General features: G+C 37.0%; 1 protein-coding gene across 1 annotated transcript in view; it reads left to right on the forward strand.

Moving 5' to 3' along the window:
* Window positions 1-20396, forward strand: part of LOC149828055 (kinesin-like protein KIN-14I) — a 98670-nt gene that overhangs the window by 47174 nt on the left and 31100 nt on the right. Inside the window, exons 14-20 of the mRNA XM_090019845.1 lie at window positions 15378-15542; window positions 15696-15836; window positions 15940-16077; window positions 16356-16550; window positions 16656-16782; window positions 16899-17101; window positions 17252-17434. Of these exons, the coding sequence (XP_089875971.1) occupies window positions 15378-15542; window positions 15696-15836; window positions 15940-16077; window positions 16356-16550; window positions 16656-16782; window positions 16899-17101; window positions 17252-17434 (1152 nt within the window). The remainder of the gene's footprint in view (window positions 1-15377; window positions 15543-15695; window positions 15837-15939; window positions 16078-16355; window positions 16551-16655; window positions 16783-16898; window positions 17102-17251; window positions 17435-20396) is intronic.

Below are 20396 nucleotides of genomic sequence, written 5' to 3' on the forward strand. Positions count from 1 at the left end.
TTTCATGTATGCACACGTACTTGAAAACTGATTCATAAGTGCACGATAATCAAACACGTCGCATAAATGTAGGCACATAAAACTTTTCATTCATAACATATGTTAACATCCACCCACATGTACATAACCCGGACCTAGGAATTGAATTTCAGGGTTGCAGACATTCGTGTCATGTATACACCTGTACCAAAAACCCCAAAGTTTCTCCACAACTTTATTTTCATTACACCCAAGTTAACAACCCCAATACCCGCATCGAGTGTTCAATCAATATCGCCCATTAGGCAAATTTTCCCAAGTGACTGCCTCACGGAAAGGCACATATCCATGTCTCTAAGTGCACCGCCATATATTTAACTCAATGTGACAATCTTAAGCATATGCAGGCTTCTGTATACATTCATAAATGGTGGATTTCATATTAAGTAACGTGTTCTTAAAACAAGCATCATTTTGCTAACAATCTAAATTATGCATGCTATATTTCACGGACTTTGCTAAAATGCACAGACAATCATAATAACATGGCTAGGAACCCTATGCCGAAAAGAACTACATGAATTTCCAATGCAGCTCGGCTACCACACAACATGCTTTGTTTCACAGAAAATAACGGGCACTATTTCAGCAAACATAGCCTAAAATAAGCATGCTGTATTTTCCAGACTCATGCTAAAAATACATGGTCAATAATAGAACATGATCATACCATGCCTAAAAGAAATACATAAATTTCTAATTCAAGATAAACTTCCCAATTTTTTTTTGAAACAAAATATTTGTCAAAGATTTGTTTTATATACATCTAATCCATCACATTCAGTTATACTAGTTTTGCAGGCATTCTCAATACAATATAATATTCATTTGTTGAAACAACATCTACCTGCAGAACATTCACGATTCATTGATTGAAGCATCTACCAGCTGAACATTCAGAGTCATAACAATCACAAGTAATCGCAGACAACGAGCAGCATGTATCATAAATCACCTAACAAGTATTATAACTGTAAACACAACTAAAGGATATACACGGATTAAAACATTAGTAAGGTCAAATCACAACTATAGAGAGAGACTGTTCTCTGACATTTGCTTCAACAAGCTTGAACTTGCCAAAACAAGTACATAAGAAGAAACTGCATCGTCCAAAATGTATTGGCATTGAGAGATGTGATCAGTATTCACTGAAAATAACTTTAATGTACTCTTGGCATGAGCCCCTTTCAGTTGAATCCTGCGAATTTCACAGCTTTCCGCATAGTGCTTTAAGTTGTGCTAAGCCCTCCATTGATTGGAAAATAGAGGATTTCCCTTCAGTTAAGTAATTAAGAACCTACCATTTGAACATTGTCGAGCTTAACATTTTCCCATAATCAAGTTATAGAAAAAGAAAGCTGAAAGATTTCACAAATCGTTGTTAAATTTTTTTTTATTAGAAAAGGATTTCGTAATTTTCTCCAGCTCAAATTCAGTCTATCACATTTGCCGACCAAGGTGAAGAGCTGATGTGAATATAACTACCACAAGAGATGTTGCATTATATACAAAATTAGGTGACAGTAGGTTCCAGTACAAAGGCATGTTCACTATTTCACTATCATTGTTCAGAACATGAACAAACTGATCAACATTAGCCAGTAGGCTGAAAACCTACAACACATCAAGGACTAAATACCTTTGTTTATAAATTTAAGATTTTCATTAAAGACAACAATCTCAATAATAACTGTAACTTCTACCATGGATCATGAGTTCTGAACATTTATTCATTAGAAAATCATACGAGGTTTACATGCGGGAACAAACTGAAATGCTTTTACAAAGAATTTCTGTAAGGTAATCCTTTAACTGTCATTATAGATTTTCATGTATAAAATGTTGATCACACACATTCAGCAGCAAAAAGAAATTAATACAAGAAACACATGCATGTCAAGTCCATCTCCAGGCACAAATCAAATAAATCAACAGTCACAATGTCATCAATTTACCAGAATGTAACAGTAAACTGGTCCAATAATGATATGTATGATAAAACACACAAAATCGTCATATTGCTTTGGTACCAACAGTGTACCCAACAGCGACCCAGTCGGCATGAATCGAAGGGTACCCATTAACAGCAAGGAAAAGAAAATTAATAGGTTATTAGGGATCCGAGAATCCCATAACAGAACTCAACAAAATTTTTTCAATATTCAAAGCCCCCCTTTTCATTACACGAACACACCATAATGTATTTGGACTTTCACCGTGGCCGAAATCGAAAATCCCCTTTGAGGCATTTGTTCTTGTGCGATTTCGGGACTGTATAACAGCCGACATCCCACCCGATTTGCAAATCTCGAAGGATACCCACTACAAATCGATTGATTTGGGGTTTCGGACCACCCACACCCCACACGAGCCGACAATCAACCAGTAGGAGAAAGCACAGAATCCCTACCCGTCCGGTGTTCTCAAGGTGGCTGTCGCGATTTGGATGCAATCACACACCCTTTGTCACTGCGAGAGGAGCCGGTGTCGATGGTCCCGTTGCCGCACACGAGAACGAGAAATCGGGGTGAGAGAAGGACGAGAGGGTGGAAGAGAGGGAGAAAGCCAACGAGAGTGGGAGATGAGGGTTTCGGGGCTCCTTTTTGTAGAGGGGAGCCCGAAAAGGGAGGGTTGTTACCCTCACCTCCAACGGATGCGCATACCTCACCTCCCCTCTTACGAGTTTGCAAGTGTTAGGGTTTTGAACCCTAACATGCCCCTTTTATCGGGCAGCCCCTTATCAGGCTCCTTTTTTTTCGCTTTATAGGGTGCAGGTTGGGTCCCGTGACCCGCTATGCCGGATCCACCTTTTGCGTGGATCCGGGTTAGCCCCTTTAGTGCTAGATCCATAATGAAGTACCGGGTTTTGGGTCCATATGTTGGATCCATTTAGGTCCAACCATGAATCCAAACCCAAATAATTAAATTTTTTTATACTAATTTTATTTTCTTAAAAATACTTTTATTTATTTATTAAATATTGTTATTATACATATATATATATATTGTAATACTCATATATATATATTCTCTTTTTGGATCTGGGTAACAGATCTCGGGTCCAAATGGATAAAACTACTCATCGAATTTTTACGGGTATTACATCCTTCCCCCCTAAAAAGAATTTCATCCCCGAAATTTCTAAGAGACTCTTTATCCTGAATAACTTTCACTTATTCTTATTTCTCGAAATGGCTTTATCCTTTCATAGAAGACCCAACATAACCTCAAATCAAGGTCTAAAATCTCCTACGAAGTGGCCCTTCTATCTACAAAACACACAAACATGTCATTATATCAAGATTTAAAATCAATAATGATCAGATTCTGCTATGACTAAAGGCAAAAGCTATTGATTCATGACAAACTATCTCCATCAATATTGGCAAATCCTCACAATTTACCCTGACTCTTTATTAATTAAAGATTAACAAGATCCGCGTCGGGTCACCTGGTTTGGAAAATGTACAACCTCACACGGAATTACCGCTCTAGAGGGTATACCTGATCTTGGAGAATACACTACATCACATGAATTCACCGTCTTTGCGGCTACCCGCTCTTGGACAATGCACTTCCTCACAGATAATCCTTTGTAGAAAAGGATCCTCAACAGGTGCCAAAATAGTGATACATACAAATGATCGCTTTCAAGGTCGATAGCCACCAATATTGGCACAAACATACATATCCTTAATAGGCATCATCACTTCATATGGCACACAAGTCATAAAATCCCACCTTTCTCCAATAAGGTTCCATGAATCCTAGTTCACTATCGAACTTAAACATATATCACATGCTTTCAAAAATTTCAATTCATGTGGCATTTCAATCCTATCATACAGAAGCATATTATCCTATGCATCATATCATTGCCACCAGAAACATCGTATTTCCAAATTTAACCTCGAAGCATGTGTAACCTGTAGAAGGGAGCAGCCACCTGTGTAGAGAGAGAGAGAGAGAGAGAGAGAGAGAGAGAGAGAGAGAGAGAGAGAGAGAGAGAGAGAGAGAGAGAGAGAGACGGCTGCATAGAAAACTAAATCACGTTAACTTAGATTAGGCCTTCTCTCTATATTAAATAGAGAGAGGCAAAAAGGAAAAATTACATCTAAGTCCTTATGAGAACAAAATTTCAGAAAACCTCTAATATAAGAGAACTTAACCTAAAACCACCTATTCTCAACACTCCCCCTCAAGCTGGACATAGATATCAATCATGCTCAGCTTGTCACAACATTTTGAGAAATTTGGCCTAGCAAGAGGCTTTGTAAACATATCTGCAACTTGGTCTTCCGACTTTAGGTATTTGGTTGTGATATGACCAGCTTGAATCATATCTCTTACATAGTGGCAATCAACCTCAATGTGCTTTGTTCTTTCATGAAAGACAGAATTGTTTGCTATATATGTTGCCGCTTTGTTATCGCACATCATGGTCATTGGAGAGGAAACCTTCACTTGGAGATCATGAAGAACAGTGCGAACCCATTACCAATTCAGCAGCTGTTTGGGCCATAGCCCGATAATTTGATTCTGCACTCGACCTGAAAACCACATTTTGTTTCTTACTTCTCCATGAAATCAAGTTGTCTCCCAAAAACACACAGAATCCTGTGGTAGACTTTCTATCTACTACAGATCCAACATAGTCAGCATCAGAATAGGCTACTATCTCCAGAGTTCCACCTTTCCTGAACAATAACCCATTTACAGGAGAGGATTTTAGATATCTCAGAATCATTATGGTTGCATTCTAGTGTACCTCAGTTGGTTTGTCCATAAACTGGCTAACTTCGCTTACTGCTAAAGCAATATCCGGCCTAGTCACAGTTACATATAATAACTTCCCTACTAGGGAGCGATAACTTTTGCTATCAACTGGTTTTGACCCTTCTTCAAACAATTGAACTTTATGGTCCATGGGAATATTTGTTGGTTTAGCTCCCAACATGCCCGTTTCCTTTAATAAGTCAAGAACATACTTCCGTTGAGACAAAACCATCCCTTCACGGCTTTTAGCAACTTCTATACCAAGAAAATACCTGAGTGAACCAATCTCGAATCCTGGAGGTTGTTGCATGTAAACGGTCTCAGATAGATCCTCATATAGAAATGCATTTTTCACATCTAATTGGCACAAGCTCCAACCATGCTGAACAGCTACTGAGAGAACAAGACGGATGGTACCCATCCGTGCAACAGGAGAAAAAGTTTCAAAGAAGTCAATTCCATACGTCTGAGTATACCCTTTCGCGACTAATCTGGCCTTGTACCTTTCAATAGAACCATCAGATTTGTACTTTATTGTATATACCCATTTACATTCAACAATGTCAGCATCTGCTGGGGAATCAACTAGATCCCAGGTATGCTGAGATACTAAAGCTGTCATTTCTTCTTGCATAGCCAGCTTCCAGCATGTATCAAGTTCTGCCTATTGATAGTTCAGAGGAATAGTTTCAGCAGATAAGGCTGAAATAAAAGACTTCATCTGATGTCCAATTCTGGCATGGGTGACAAAATGAGATATGGGATATAAGGTACATTGTCTTGTCCCCTTTCGTAGAGCAATAGGCCTGTTATCATCATCCTGAAGATCACGATTGTCAGTAGAACTTACCTCAGGAGAAGAAGAAGATGAAGGCTCTTGCGGAAGTGGAGCTCTACGCACATATACCAATGGAGGATTATTAAATCTGGAAGAGGATGAAGTTTGGTTCGGTAATGAGGGCACAGATTCCAAAGGAAAAGGAGGTATAGGTAATGGAAAAGACTCAGCTGGATCAACCTGCAGCGGGGAACCGGAAATAGAGTAATATGGAGAGGATTCCAGGAAAGATACATCCGCATTGACATACTCTCGGCGAAAATTAGGATCATAACATCGATAGCCCTTTTGATTTTTTGGATAACCGATAAATATGCATTTTGTAGCTTGAGCGGCTAATTTATCACGGTCAGGGCCAAGTTTGTGTACAAAGCAAACACATCCAAATATTTTTGGTGATAAAGAAAAAAGGGGAGCATTAGGTTTTAGGATATGTAATGGAATTTGATCACCCACAGAAGACGAAGACATGCGGTTGATCAGATAGCAAGCAGTGGTAATCGCATCACCCCAGTATAACGCAGGAACATTGGATTGAATCATAATGGTCCTGGCAACATCAAGGAGGTGCCGATGTTTTCGCTCAGCCACCCCATTTTGTTGAGATAAATAGGCACAGGAAGTTTGGGGTTGGATGCCATGATCTTGGTAAAATTGTAACAGACCTTTTGATTTAAACTCGAGAGCATTATCAGTGCGAACAATCTTGACAATAGATTCAAACTGAGTTTTTATTTCAAGAATTAGGGATTTGATAATACTTGGAACTTCAGATCGTTCTTTTATTAAAAATACCCATGACAACTTAGAAAAATCATCAACAATAAGATAATAACGACACTGAGTCCTAGTAGGAATCTTACTAGGACCCCATACATCTGCATGAAGAAGTTCAAAAACTTTATTACTAGACTGACTCTGACTCGAAGGGAACGAACTTCGATGATGCTTGCCCAACTGACATGCTTCACATTGAAATGATGTGGTGGAAGGAATCTGAGGGAAGACCGACCGAAGCGGGTTGGGTCCCGCGACCCGCTATGCCGGATCCACCTTTTGTGTGGATCCGGGTTAGCCCCTTTAGTGCTAGATCCACAATGAATGTGGATCCATACCGGATTTTGAGTCCATATGTTGGATCCAACCCCAAATAATTAAAAATTTTTTATACTAATTTTATTCTTAAAAATACTTTTATTTATTTATTAAATATTGTTATTATACATATATATATATATATATTTATTAGAATTTTGGAGACAAACATTGGAAGTTAAAATTGTTTTGATTGATGAGTCTAGAGCTGGGGTTAATGATAAGTTAGAATTATGGAGACAGACATTGGAAGCAAGAGGTTTTAAGTTCAGTAAGAGTAAGACAGAATACATGGAATGTCGATTTAGTAAGCAACGAAATAGAGATGGGAGTGTAGTGAAGCTTGGTGAGCAAGAAATACCGGTGGATGATTCTTTCAAGTATTTGGTATCTATCATTCAAAAGTATAGAGAAATTGATGGAGATGTAAATCATAAGATAAAGGTTGGGTGGATGAAATGGAAGAGTGCAACTGGAGTGTTGTGCGATCGTAGAATGCCATTGCGGTTGAAGGGAAAGTTTTATAGGACGACTATTAGGCCCGCTTTACTATATGGTACAGAATGTTGGGCTGCCAAGAGACATCATATTCAAAAAATGAGTGTAGCTGAGATGCGTATGCTGAGATGGATGTGTGGAAATACAATAAAAGATAAGATTCAAAACGAGGAGATACATAAGAAGGTAGGTGTTGCACCCATTGAAAATAAGATGAGAGAGAATCGTTTACGGTGGTTTGGACATATTCGACGAAGGCCTAATGTTGCTCCAGATAGAAGGATGGAGAAATGAGAAAATATATTAGTTAAAAGAGGTCGGGGTAGGCCTAGGAAGACATGGATGGAGGTGATAGGAAAGGATATGAATGCTTTGAACCTCACCGAGGACATGGCATTGGATAGAATTTAATGGAGGAGAAGGATTCATGTGGAAGACCCAGAATGATTTTCTTTGTTGGTTCATATCGCCGACCCCAATTGTTTTGGGATGAAGGCGTAGTTGTTGTTGTTGTTGTATACATATATATATTGTAATACTCATATATATATATATATATATATATATATATATATTCTCCTTTTGGATCTGGGTAACAGATCTCGGGTCCAAATGGATAAAACTACTCTTCGAATTTTTACGGGTATTACAGATCAGCCAGTGTGCTGTCCAAGTGTGTACAGGTCTGGCCGACCCATGCACATGAATGTGAACATGTACCTGCATAAGCCAACATGCTATATACATGTGTGCTTTGGTCTGGTTGACCCATGTTTGTGGTATGACTGACATATATACCTGATTTTGATCATGTACCAATATGCTGTTAACATGTATATTTTCAGTAACCCCTGTACATGATTTTGATCATGTACATGGATCATCTCCAACTATTGGCTTGATAATCAGACTAGCTATGATATGTTTATGGTTGAGTGGTCGATTCATGTACATGAATCTGATCCGTGGATTGCACTTCTCTTGCTATGGTCGATACATGTACATGATTCTGAGTATGAACATGAACCAGACCATCTCTTGTCAATTTGTTGCATAGTTGATTTGAGTATATGAAATTGGTCATGTAAATAATTATGATTGGAATATATATTCTTTTTGAGATGATACATAAATCTGATCCTAAATGGATCAATTTGCAATTGTGCATGTCATACGCATGTGTCTTAAAATAATTTGATGTTTGCATAACTGTGATCATATGCATGTTTGGTTGATTATATGCATGAAATTGATCATAAATGCATGCATATTTGCTTGGCTTAATGTTCCTTCATATTTTGTATTTTGAATGTGCATTGTAAACATGTTTGGAAACTGTGTTGCATGTTTAATGAAATTTTGCACACTTGCAGAAATCACTTTTGAGATGTGTTGATGGTCAGATGTGAACCACTGTGGGCCGTGTAGGCCAGGCCGTGTAGGCCAGGAGCATGTGTTGCTCCAATTGTTGTTAATTTAATTTATGCATTGCAAAATTTATGTCTGAAAATTATTGGTTTTCCAAATTTAATTACATTCTTGAAATTGTGAGGGCCGGGGCTCGAAATGGTGTTTGCATATTGATTTGCAAAACGGTTCTTGTGTAAAAAACTTGAAATTTATTTGAAATATTTAAAGAGACCAAACAGTGTAATTAATCTCTTCCTTGATTTTCCTTCTACAGTGTGAGAATCTTTGATGGCGGTCTTAGGGGACCATGAGGATAATAAAACTTCGTGTTTAATTGTGCCCTTGAACCGATATAGTGGTTCACCTCCTAGCCACAGTTTTAGAGATATTTCAACCATTTTGCTTAGGGGTGTTGTTGTTGACTCAACTGTAGTTATTTCAAAAATAACTTTTGAGTTGGTGAATTCGGATGTATTAGGACCTTCTCCGGTAAAGGGTGGTTACTCTTATCATGTTGTTTTCCTTGATGACTTCACAAGATATGCATGGGTTTACTTTCTTAATTTAAAATCAAATGTTTTTTTTTTGAATAATTCCGTGTGATGGTCAAAAATCAATTTCAAAGTAATATTTATATCCTTAGATCCGACTCGAGTAGGGAATACATGTCAAATGAGTTTCAAAATTATTTAAAAAAAATATGTCATTAAAGATTGCACCTTAGAACTCCTCAACAAAATGGGTTGGAAGAAAGAAAGCTTAGGCATATCATGGAAACCATTAGAATATTACTTGTTTATAAAAATGTTCCTAAAAGGTTTTGGGCCAAAGTTATTTTAACTTCAATATATTTAATAAATAGAATGCCTTCTTTGGTTTTGCAAAATATTTCTCCATTTGAAAAGTTATTCAAAATTACACCCGATTTCAAAAGATTACGTATTCTTGCTTGTAAATGCTTTGTACTTTCTTATAAGAATGATAATGTCTTCAAAAGCAATTGAACGTGTCTTTATTGGATATGGAGAAACACAAAAAGGATATAGATGTTTCGATTCTAAGTATAACAAACTTTTTTTGTCCAAAGATTTGGATTTCTTATAAAAAGAAAATGATTTTGATAAAGAAAGTAACAAAGAAATAGACTATGTGTAACGTCCCAAAATTTTAACCTAAATTTTGAAGAATTTTTTTTTCATGATAGCGGAAACAACCATGTCATTGGGTTAAGCATTCAGGTACATTACATGAGTAATCAAAACAATAACATTCATTTTATTCCAAATAGATTTATGACATCAGAGTTTCAAATAACATGAATACTAATAAATTGAAATTTAATATGAGATATTCCGGGAACACAATAAATCAATATTTCGATCAACACCCCATCCCGCAGCCGCTCATTGTACCCTACTCTTTATCTGAAAAACAGTAAGATAATTGGAATTTACTACTGTCTGTTTAGGTAAATACTGTGATTTTTCTTGCAGGTATATCATGTGTGAAGTATATGATGTGGGCGTCGTGCGATATTTTCAGCATATACAAAGAAAAAGAGTGAAGATCTACACTACGACAACAATTATTAAAAAACTAACTAACAGGTGTAATCAATAGCAGAATTCAATATCTCACATCCATACAAAGTTATTGCATGATAATGTAAATGACTACATATTAAAAGTAACAGTTTAAGTGTAAAATTGCAATCCTGTCATTATCTATTCAAATGTGATACCTAGGATGTTCTAATTTAATGTTTTTCTTTAATTATTCTGCGGGTACACGCGGGCCAAGGCAACCGTAACAGAAGAGAACTTATAGGGGTTTATTATTCATAAATGTTTTATTAACCCGAATGTTCTAACTGAAACTGTAATCCTATGGGAGCGGTTAGTAACCGAGAGAACCTCTCAAAGGCCCAAATAAACAGGATGCATCTCTAACTTCTACAGAAGAACGTGGAGCTACCGCCTAGGGCAAATTTGGTAGTCTGAGTCCCTTAACTCCGAGAACTGGGGATCAATGAGCCGTTGCCGCTCGAAGCAAGAACACATGTCCCCTGAGTTTTGTACCACCTACCCTCTCCAAGGTAAGCCCGAAAACTGAGTGAGTTGATCTTTTTATTTATTTATTTTTCAAATTAATGGAGTATTTCTCCAAAATTGATGTCCTACCACCAGTAGACTCAACTTTTTTTACCATACAAAGGTATACAAACCAATTTCTTTTTATTTGATTGTGCAGACCCACTCAGAGTGCTCTGATACCTTTAAACCATCAAGCACGGTTGTCCCGATACCTTTAAACCAGCCAGACTCATAAGAATTAACATTTAATTTTCTCACCAGTGTAATTTAGCCCGCCCAAGTACCCGCATCAGGTATTCAACTTATATCACCCATTAGGCAAGGTTTCCCGAAAAACCCACTTACAGAAGGGGATAACAATGACTAACTTGATCATCTACCCATTTAGGTTACCACTGTATATAGTTTTTTTTTCAGTTGAACTCTAACATTACTGGTGTGTGATTACAGTCCTAACTGCAAAGGAAGGCACATATCTAAATGTCACTTTGTGCACAGTAATGTGTGCTGAGTGTGTTTGAAACCCATGTAACAACCTTAAGCATAAACATACTTTTGTGTATGCTCAGCAATGGTTTATATGGTCAGTTGTCACGTGTAAATATGCCATAAAATAGGAAATTGGAAAAGCACAACAATGTATATGCATCAATTACAAAGTTGGCTTCTTCAAGGTAATGTCATATTCAGCTAGTGCTACTCTTAATATGCTACATCAGATTAAACAATATACTTCAACGTCGACTATTCATATGATAACCAAATGAATATGCACGGAACCTAATCATGCATCTAACATTGATTAATCAGATAACAAGAATTATCACTAGACTAATACAAAACTCAAGCATGGCCATATGTTCTCTTTAGATTTAACTGGACCCTCATCTTCCCACTATTTACCGCATCATAGCTAATTGATAAAAATAAGACACCCACAAGTTAACATACAAGTAGATACAATAATAAAACAAAGAATCCCCTTTTTTTTAAAAAAAAACTACAGGCTTTACACTTACGAAGTGTAGAATCTATTTAAGCTAGTTTGCATATAAAAATCCCAAATGAAATCCCACTGAGAGAGTAAACAGTATCCTGTAATACACACAGACATAGGCTTCGTGTTTAGGCAAGCACAAAAGAGTCCATTTAAGATATCTATTCTACCTTGGCATGTAACATAATTAGAAAAGGAACGAACTACTCAACCATCAATATATTTACTCAAGTTATTGAACATGGTATTGAAACAGAAGAAGAATCAAACAAAACAAAACTTGATGTACAGAAATATCATGAAGACAACATGCTGTATTTCCCTCAGGCTGCCTGAATTCAAACCCCCATGTTGCATCAAAACCTAGAATCGGGATGTTGCATACTACCAAACACTAAAGCAGTCTGTGTACACAATAGGGTCAATCGAACCACAACCACCGATGCATGAGTAACACCATACATCCCACAATAGAGTACCCCCAGCCCATGCTCGACCCATAGAATACCCAAAAGAAAAAAAACAGAAAACCTACCTGTTCGGTGCTTCTCCTCTGAGATGCCATGGTTGGAGGTGCAGCCGACCACTCCTGCTCCTCTAGAAGTTCGTCGGCGACGGTAGTCGAACGCAGGGAGAGAGAGAGAGAGAGAGAGAGAGAGAGAGAGAGAGAGAGCAGGGGAAACCGAGAGGGAAAGAGAGAGCGTGAGAGGAAGAGGAGTGTGGGAGGAGTCTTTGTAGGAGGGTGCCGCGAAACGGAAGGAGGTCGGTTACCTCCCTTCACCTGGTGGCTACGCACATACACCCCCCCCCCCTCTCTTTCCCCTTTCGACTGCTCAGAACCCTAACGCCGCTTTTATCGGGCCAACACAACTTTAGTGTTGTGTTTTTTTTTTTTTGCTTTTAACGTACCTCTTAACACTGGGTGCTGCCAGGATCCGAGACCCGGGATCCAACCGCGTGTTGGATCCACGTCTCTCCTGCGATGTGGATCCACTTGATAAAAATTTATATATTTATTATATACTTATTATTATATTGCTATTATTATTATTCCTTTTTCTAATATATATATATATATATATATATATATATATATATATATATATATATATATATATATATATGAACCCTAGTTGATATGGATCCTTGATTCGGAACATGGATTCCAGGCCCAAATTTCGAAAATTATGTATCATGTTTAACATAAATTCAAATAATTAACAAAAAAATTAAGGTTATTACACTATGCTTTCTTGTTTTATTTCTTGCCAAGTCATAAAATTGATTCTCATGATTCAAATGATCATGAATTAAGTCATGATATCTCTTTGAATGATACTTGTTTGTATGATCAAAATCCCGATAGTGGTAATTTGAAATTATTCCACAATAATGATAATTTCATTGAGAACCCCTCAAAATATTCAAGTTTATACCCATCGTATACTTTCAGGACCTTTCGTTAAATGAAACCCTTAGTCAAGATTTGTCAAATAGAGATACGACTCTTAGAAAATCCGATGGAACTTCCGTTCCACTTAATAGGTTTGTATCCTACGAATCTTTCTCACCAAACTACAAGACATGCCTTCTAACTATTCATTCATATCATGAACCCTCTCATTTTAGTGAAGCCAAAGATTGTCCTCATTGGATTGGAGCTATGAATTTAGAGTTTGAAGCACTTTGTAGGACCCATAGTTGGGAAATAGTGAATTTACTTGTAGGAAAGAAATCTATAGGATGCAGATGGGTTTTTAAAGTTAAACTAAAAGTGACGGAACCTTAGAGCGATACAAAGCTAAGTTAGTTGCTAAAGGCTATTCACAAGAATATTAAATTGATTATGAAAAGACATTTGCCCATGTAGGATGAATACTGTTAGAATTCTCTTAATTGTTGTATCCACCCAAAATTGACCTATTTACCAATTATATGTGAAAAATGCATTTCTCAATGATGATCTTAGTGAGCAAGTCTACATAGATCCTCCGCCGGGTTTTAAGGCTGAACAAGGAAAATTTTTAAAATAAAAAAATGCTTTATATGGTCTTTAACAAGCTCCTAAGGCTTGGTATGACTGATTTAGTACTGTTATGTAAAATTCAGATTTTCGATCATGTTATATTGACATTGCTCTCTTTGTTAAGAATATAAGTATAGATATTGTGATATTATTGTTATATGTTGACAACATGATAATTACAAGAAGTGATAAAAAGGGAGTTAGTTAAATTAATTGATTTTCCAGTTGTGTAGTATCATCGTAGACTCGTAGTGTAGTTTTATGAATTTGTTGCCAGATTTGCATTAGATATCCAACCGACTTGAAGTCAGGCTTGGCAAAAAAATTCAGATCCGATTGTTAAGCGGGTTGGATTTCAGCATGGCATCATAGAATTCAATCAGATTTAGCTCTGGATTCTGTATTTGCATTAAGACATTGATATTTGGTTTAAACTGCACATGTGCGCCTGGATTGACTTTGAAAAAAAGTGGTAACCGTCATCCTCCTTGTAACTGAGCAGCATTAAATAGTGCTTGACAACATCAAATAGTAGATTAAGTTTTAAGCACTAAAATAATAATAATCCACTAACCCGACTTCATGAGTACCCCTCATCCTCCTTGAACTGACATCAGCATTAAATAGTGCCTTGACACCATTAATTAGTACCTTAATTTTAAATGCTAAAATAATAATAACAACCTGCTAACTCGACTTCAAAGTAACCGTTGGAGCAGTAGTAACTCGATTTCACATGTAATGAATCTAATCCAATCTGATTACAGTCAAATAGCTGTTTCCATTCTTATTTTCAATCTCGTATTTAGTTGAAGGAATTCTGTGTTTGACTCCAATTAAGGCGTAGTAGATTAAGTTTTAAGCACTAAAATAATAATAATCCACTAATCCGACTTCAGGAGTACCCCTCATCCTCCTTTAACTGTCAACATCATTAAATAGTGCCTTGACACCATCAATTAGTACCTTAATTTTAAATGTTAAAATAATAATAACAACCTGCTAACTTGACTTTGAAGTAACCGTCGGAGCAGTAGTAACTCGATTTCACATGTAATGAATCTAATCCAATCTGATTACAGTCAAATAGCTGTTTCCGGTTCTTATTTTCAATCTTGTATTTAGGTGAAGGAATTTTGCGTTTGACTCAATATCTGATTAGTTGGATTTAATAATGTATACATCCTAACTGGATCCAACCCGTTTACATCCTACCATGGGTTCATGTGAGCTGGTTGAGTCAGTTGTGGTGCTTATTTTTTTCCATGTCTACTCAAACTATTTTGCATCCTGCTTCCATCACTACTCTGTCTGTTACTGACATCATCATCATCATCATCATCGTCATCATCATAATTCATAACACTTGATAAATGTGCCACCATCATCATTGGTGTTTTGCTTATGTGAGTATCTAGTTATTGATGCATTAACATCATTGTTCAATAATATTGATAGGGACACCGCCATTGCAGCCATACTCTATTTTATATGACTTTTTTAAACATGCCACTTAATCAATTTTATAATGTGTTTTACTGTTTTTGGATTTTGTCTGATTAGATAGTGCCTGTCCTTATGTCCTTCCCTTCAATTTGGTAGTTTCTTGAAGAACTACAAGAAAAGCAAAAGAACGAACTAGAAATGAAAGAGGAGTTGGAGGGATTGAAAGATTCTCTACAGTCAGAGAGTCAAAACCTCAGGGATGTTATGGCTGAGCGTGATAGATACAGAATTCTCTGTGAAGAAAAGGATTCTGCATTGCAGGTAATTTGGGTTCTAGCACCTAAGCATAGGCTTGACTATTATGTACATTTATCTTGTCATGACAGTTTCTTTTATACTTGAGAAACTATGGTTTATATTTTATGTTCTATGTTCTTTTCACATGATGTTTTGACCATGAAGAATAACATGCAGCTGAGGGTAGAAATGGATTTTTGCAATGATTCAGTTTCAAAGAACAATGATGGTGTAGTTTTGCCTGAAACTCATGGCCGTGTTGGTGAAACTCTTTTGTTGTACGAGGGACGTGGGAAGAAAAACAGATGTGACTTGCAGGTATATCAATGCTGATATGTCATTTTAGTATTGACGCTTTTATCATTGTATTTGATTTGCAACTAAAATTGATTGTTTGACTGATCTTGGTCTTGAAATTCAGATGCATACAAAACTGGAAGAGGAATTGAGGGCACAATCCAACCATCTGCATACTGCTGAGGAGATGGCTAAGAAAATAGAAAATGAAAAACAGTTGCTGGAACAAAAAAATTGTAGGCTAGAAAAGAAGAAATCTGAGGTAGCCATCCACTGCTTTGTGGCTTGTCATGGAACTGATTTTTCATGCCTTGAGAGACTGACGTGGTATTCTAAGAAAAGTTATTTATTGTGCTTCTATAGGATTGTAGTCATTGATGTGTCTACATATATGTGATTTTGTATACCTTATCGAAAGAGAAATGCAATTATCCTTTAGCTTTGTTTCTTTTCTAGCAGTCCAAATCTGTTTTGCTTATTCTATCAAAGCTCTCTGTTGGAATTGCAGTATATATATATCTTATGGTTATTCAATTACAGATGGAAATTCTTGAGAAGAAATTTGAGCAAGAACGAGGGGAACTTAAACTTCAAATATCTGAATTGGAGAAGAAATTGACTGTGGCTACACAGGAGCTGGGTGTTGCAGAATCAATGCTAACAATGAGGAATGATGAGTTAGATACACTACAAAGTAGTTTAAAAGAATTGGAAGAACTTAGAGAGATGAAAGAGGTATTGATCTTTTTTGTTCATATTGCATGATACTGAGTGCAGATGCTAGTATGTGAATCCTGATTTCTATTCCTTCACATATTAAAGACATTTTCTTTCTATCAGGACATTGATAGAAAGAATGCACAGACTGCTGAAATTTTGAAGAAACAAGGTGCACAACTCGTTGAATTGGAAGCACTTTACAAGGAGGAACAAATATTAAGAAAGCGTTATTTCAATGCAATCGAAGGTTAGTTCTTATTTGTGAAATGCATTCTTTGTAGAGGAATCATATTTGTCTGCTTGCTATATAGCTGAAGGACTTTTATATTATTTTTTGGGCTCTTTGTGTCCAAATTCAAACAGATATGAAGGGAAAGATACGTGTCTATTGTCGCTTGCGTCCCCTCAGTGACAAGGAAATTGCAGATAAAGAAAGATGTATTCTTACAAGTCTTGATGAATTTACTGTTGAACATCCCTGGAAAGATGAAAAAGCAAAGCAACACATTTATGATCATGTTTTTGATAGCCATGCCTCTCAAGAGGATGTTTTTGATGATACGAAGGTCTGCTTTTGACATTTATTTTATCCTCTCAAAATATCTAATTTTGGTGTCATTTTTGGCTGTTATCCACCTTTTTTTTTGTAGTTTTTTGTTCTTAAGCCACTTTTTGCTCTTGGTGACTTACCCGTAGTTCCTGTCCTGTCTGAGCAGTATCTGGTGCAGTCAGCTGTTGATGGATATAACGTGTGCATTTTTGCTTATGGTCAAACTGGTTCAGGAAAGACATTTACAATATATGGGTCTGATGATAATACAGGCCTGACCCCTAGAGCTACTGCTGAATTATTCAAGATTTTGAAGCGTGATGGTAAAAAGTTTCTGTTTTCTCTAAAGGTAAATTTTTTAGTCTGATTTAGAAAGTGGTTAACAGCACAAGCCTCTTTTCATTCAGTTGTAGTAGCATTCTGCATCATCCATTTTCTTGAAATGGATCAAGAGCTGCATGCCCGTACTAGTCAGCAGAGAAATGTTTTAGAAATAATCTAACAGAACTCAAATAAAGAGAAAAAAAGTTGAGTCAGCTATATCTGGTGAGCCAAATGTAAGTAAAAAAATGTGGATAGGAAAACCTATAAGTAAAACCCTCCTCCCATTTCATCCCAGAGGGCTTCCCTGTGTTTGCTGAAATTTTCCTGATACCCACATTGTGTAACACAACAAACTTCCCCAACACCTCCAACCCACAAACAAAGAAAGAGATGCCAAGGGCGGGCTGTGCTCTCATGAGAGCGATAACTCACCAAACTAGAAGCAAAAAATGATAAAAAATGGGACCCATGCTAATTCTGACAAAAATTATATACATTCACCTGTATTCAGAAATCCAATGGATACAGTTCATGGAAGACAAATGCATTGGAGCTTGTAAAAATCAGCTCTCCAGCAGCTTCGGTTGTTATGAACCTGGCCATAATTGATTGGATCAAACCCCATGGATGAATGGACCTGACCATGATGACAGACACAAAGACCAAACTTTGGAGCATTATCGACCATTTTGTGATTTGAACAGAACAGATCATGGGGTCCAAAAAATGTAAAGGGGTTTAAGTCCATTTTGAGAAAAGCAAATACGGATCCTTATTTTGTAAACTGGGCAATATCAGGATTAGTCTTAGGTTTGATCTTTAGTAGGTCAATATCTAGGGTCGATAGATAGATTGGATGTCTTGAATCTTGAACAGTATAAGAAGTTGTACCAATGAGTAAGTGGTTTTGGGTCTTTGGGTTTCGATCACCTCTCTAGATCCCCAACCCGAACTACAACCATTATTTCTATCGGGTTTAGCATGTGGATTGGATCCGACAAATCCAATCCAATGAGCCAAGAGTGGCTCAAGATTAGTATGCTTCACTCGTGGAAAGTGTAGTCCATGAAGGTTATATGGAAATTAGCTAAATGCATGGGGAATGAGTCATGAATGCCATGCACATGAAGAGATGAAATAAGATGAACATGCATGAAGATGGCAAGAATAGAAGACTTCTATGGGAACAATTGACATGAATTCTCTAAAGGGATGCTTGGAAAGGAAGTCAAGATAGGTTCATAGGGAAACACTAGGCATTAATTGTGCGCACTTATGCTTGTTTGGGGCATAAGCTATGGAGGTCTATAAAATGAGAACTACTCCCCTTATGTGTATGTTTTTTGAAATCAAGAAGAGCCTAAGGGCTTAAGGAGGCTGGCCTCTTGAAGTGGCTTGCTCTCTCTCTCTCTCTCAACCTTTAACCTTCCCTCACTCATTCTTGGCCTTACCTCATCACCATCACTACCTCCTTAGCCTCTCACATCTCATCCCTCTCTCAAATCAAGTCCTACTACATTGCTCTCTTACTACTCTCACCTACACTTCCCTCACATACACATATCAAAATTACTGGAAGCTTCTTAGATTGGTGGGAAACGTGCTTTTCGTAAACTCATTTCAAAAGCATGATCCTTGTTTTCGAAACTTGTTAAGAATCTCAGTTCTCCCATGCTTATATGTTTTTCACATGCTTTGTTTTCTACTTCCTATATGTTCTCTCGCTTCTTTTCATGTTTTCTGTTACGACATGATATTCAAGAGACGCCTCAACGCCACCTCATGCCCATAAGAGACGATTTCAGCTTCTGTATGGGGTTCATTATGTTGATGTAAAAGCTTATGTGACTGAATATAGTGTGAAAAAGTCAAGAGGCACATGTCCTTACCAGAAGAAAGGAGAGTTTGACACATGTTTCACATTAGAACCAAGGAGAGCCACCTGGAGGGCATCTAATTAGAGGAAGAATGTGGGACATCCCCCCCTCCCCCCAACTCTCTAGATGTGTCTCAACTTAATTAGGTAGAGTCTAATTAGGTTTTATTTCTTAATTAATTATGATTTTAAATTTGGAGTCATGATTGAGGTAAGACTCTAGAATCCTCTCTTTACTCTAGTTCTTGTTTCAAAGTAGGACTCTTTTGTGGCTTATGGATTAGTTGTTTAGTTAATACTTTACTTCAGACCTTCATGCTATAAATAAAGGTCTGAAGAACCCCTTTGGATTATGGATTGAACCTGTCTAGCCGTCTCCCTCTCTTACCTCTCTTCAGATGTCTATGCCCCCATTGACATCTCTTTCTCTCTCCTCTCTCACGTCTTTGAGCTCACGTGTGGATTAGAGTCGTGGATCTGATCGCTCATCTCTACTAAGGGCCTAGACCTTTCTCGTATCCCTGAAGTGCGGCAAAGTGCCTCCTTGCCTGTGAAATCTAGCGTTGGAAGCCTGTCAGCCATGGTTCTGATGATCAATCATCCTCCCTACTTTGTTTAGGTATTTATACCAAAGTTACTGGAAGCTTCTTAGATCGGTGGGAAGCCCGCTTCTTGGAGAATCACTTTGGAAGTGTGATACTCACTTTCGAAACTTGATGGGAATCTCGATTCTCTCATGCTTCCCCTATGCTTTTCACGCACTTCATATATTCTTCTTATATGTTATCTCACTCTATTTTTCATGTTCTTATGTGTTTTCTCTCTTGCTTCTCACTCACTTCTATATGCTTTCTCTAAATTGGCAATCGTCATTTTTAAATTTTGTTAAAAATTTACTCTTATACTAAAAAATCATGAAATTTAAGAATAATCACTTTTGTTTTAGTTTTTATTTTTGAATCCCATTCAATTCTTTTATTTCTTTTTTTATTCCTCGTTTCTCGCTTCCTATACATTTTAAAAATATATCGCTTATGTAACTACCCTATCTTATCCTCATGAAAAGTAGATTTTTTTTAAACATTTGCGGAAACCAAACCCAAAGATTCGA

Source organism: Nuphar pumila, chromosome 10 (assembly GCF_984573655.1).
Source record: "Nuphar pumila chromosome 10, dmNupPumi1.hap1.1, whole genome shotgun sequence".
Lineage (NCBI taxonomy): Eukaryota > Viridiplantae > Streptophyta > Magnoliopsida > Nymphaeales > Nymphaeaceae > Nuphar > Nuphar pumila.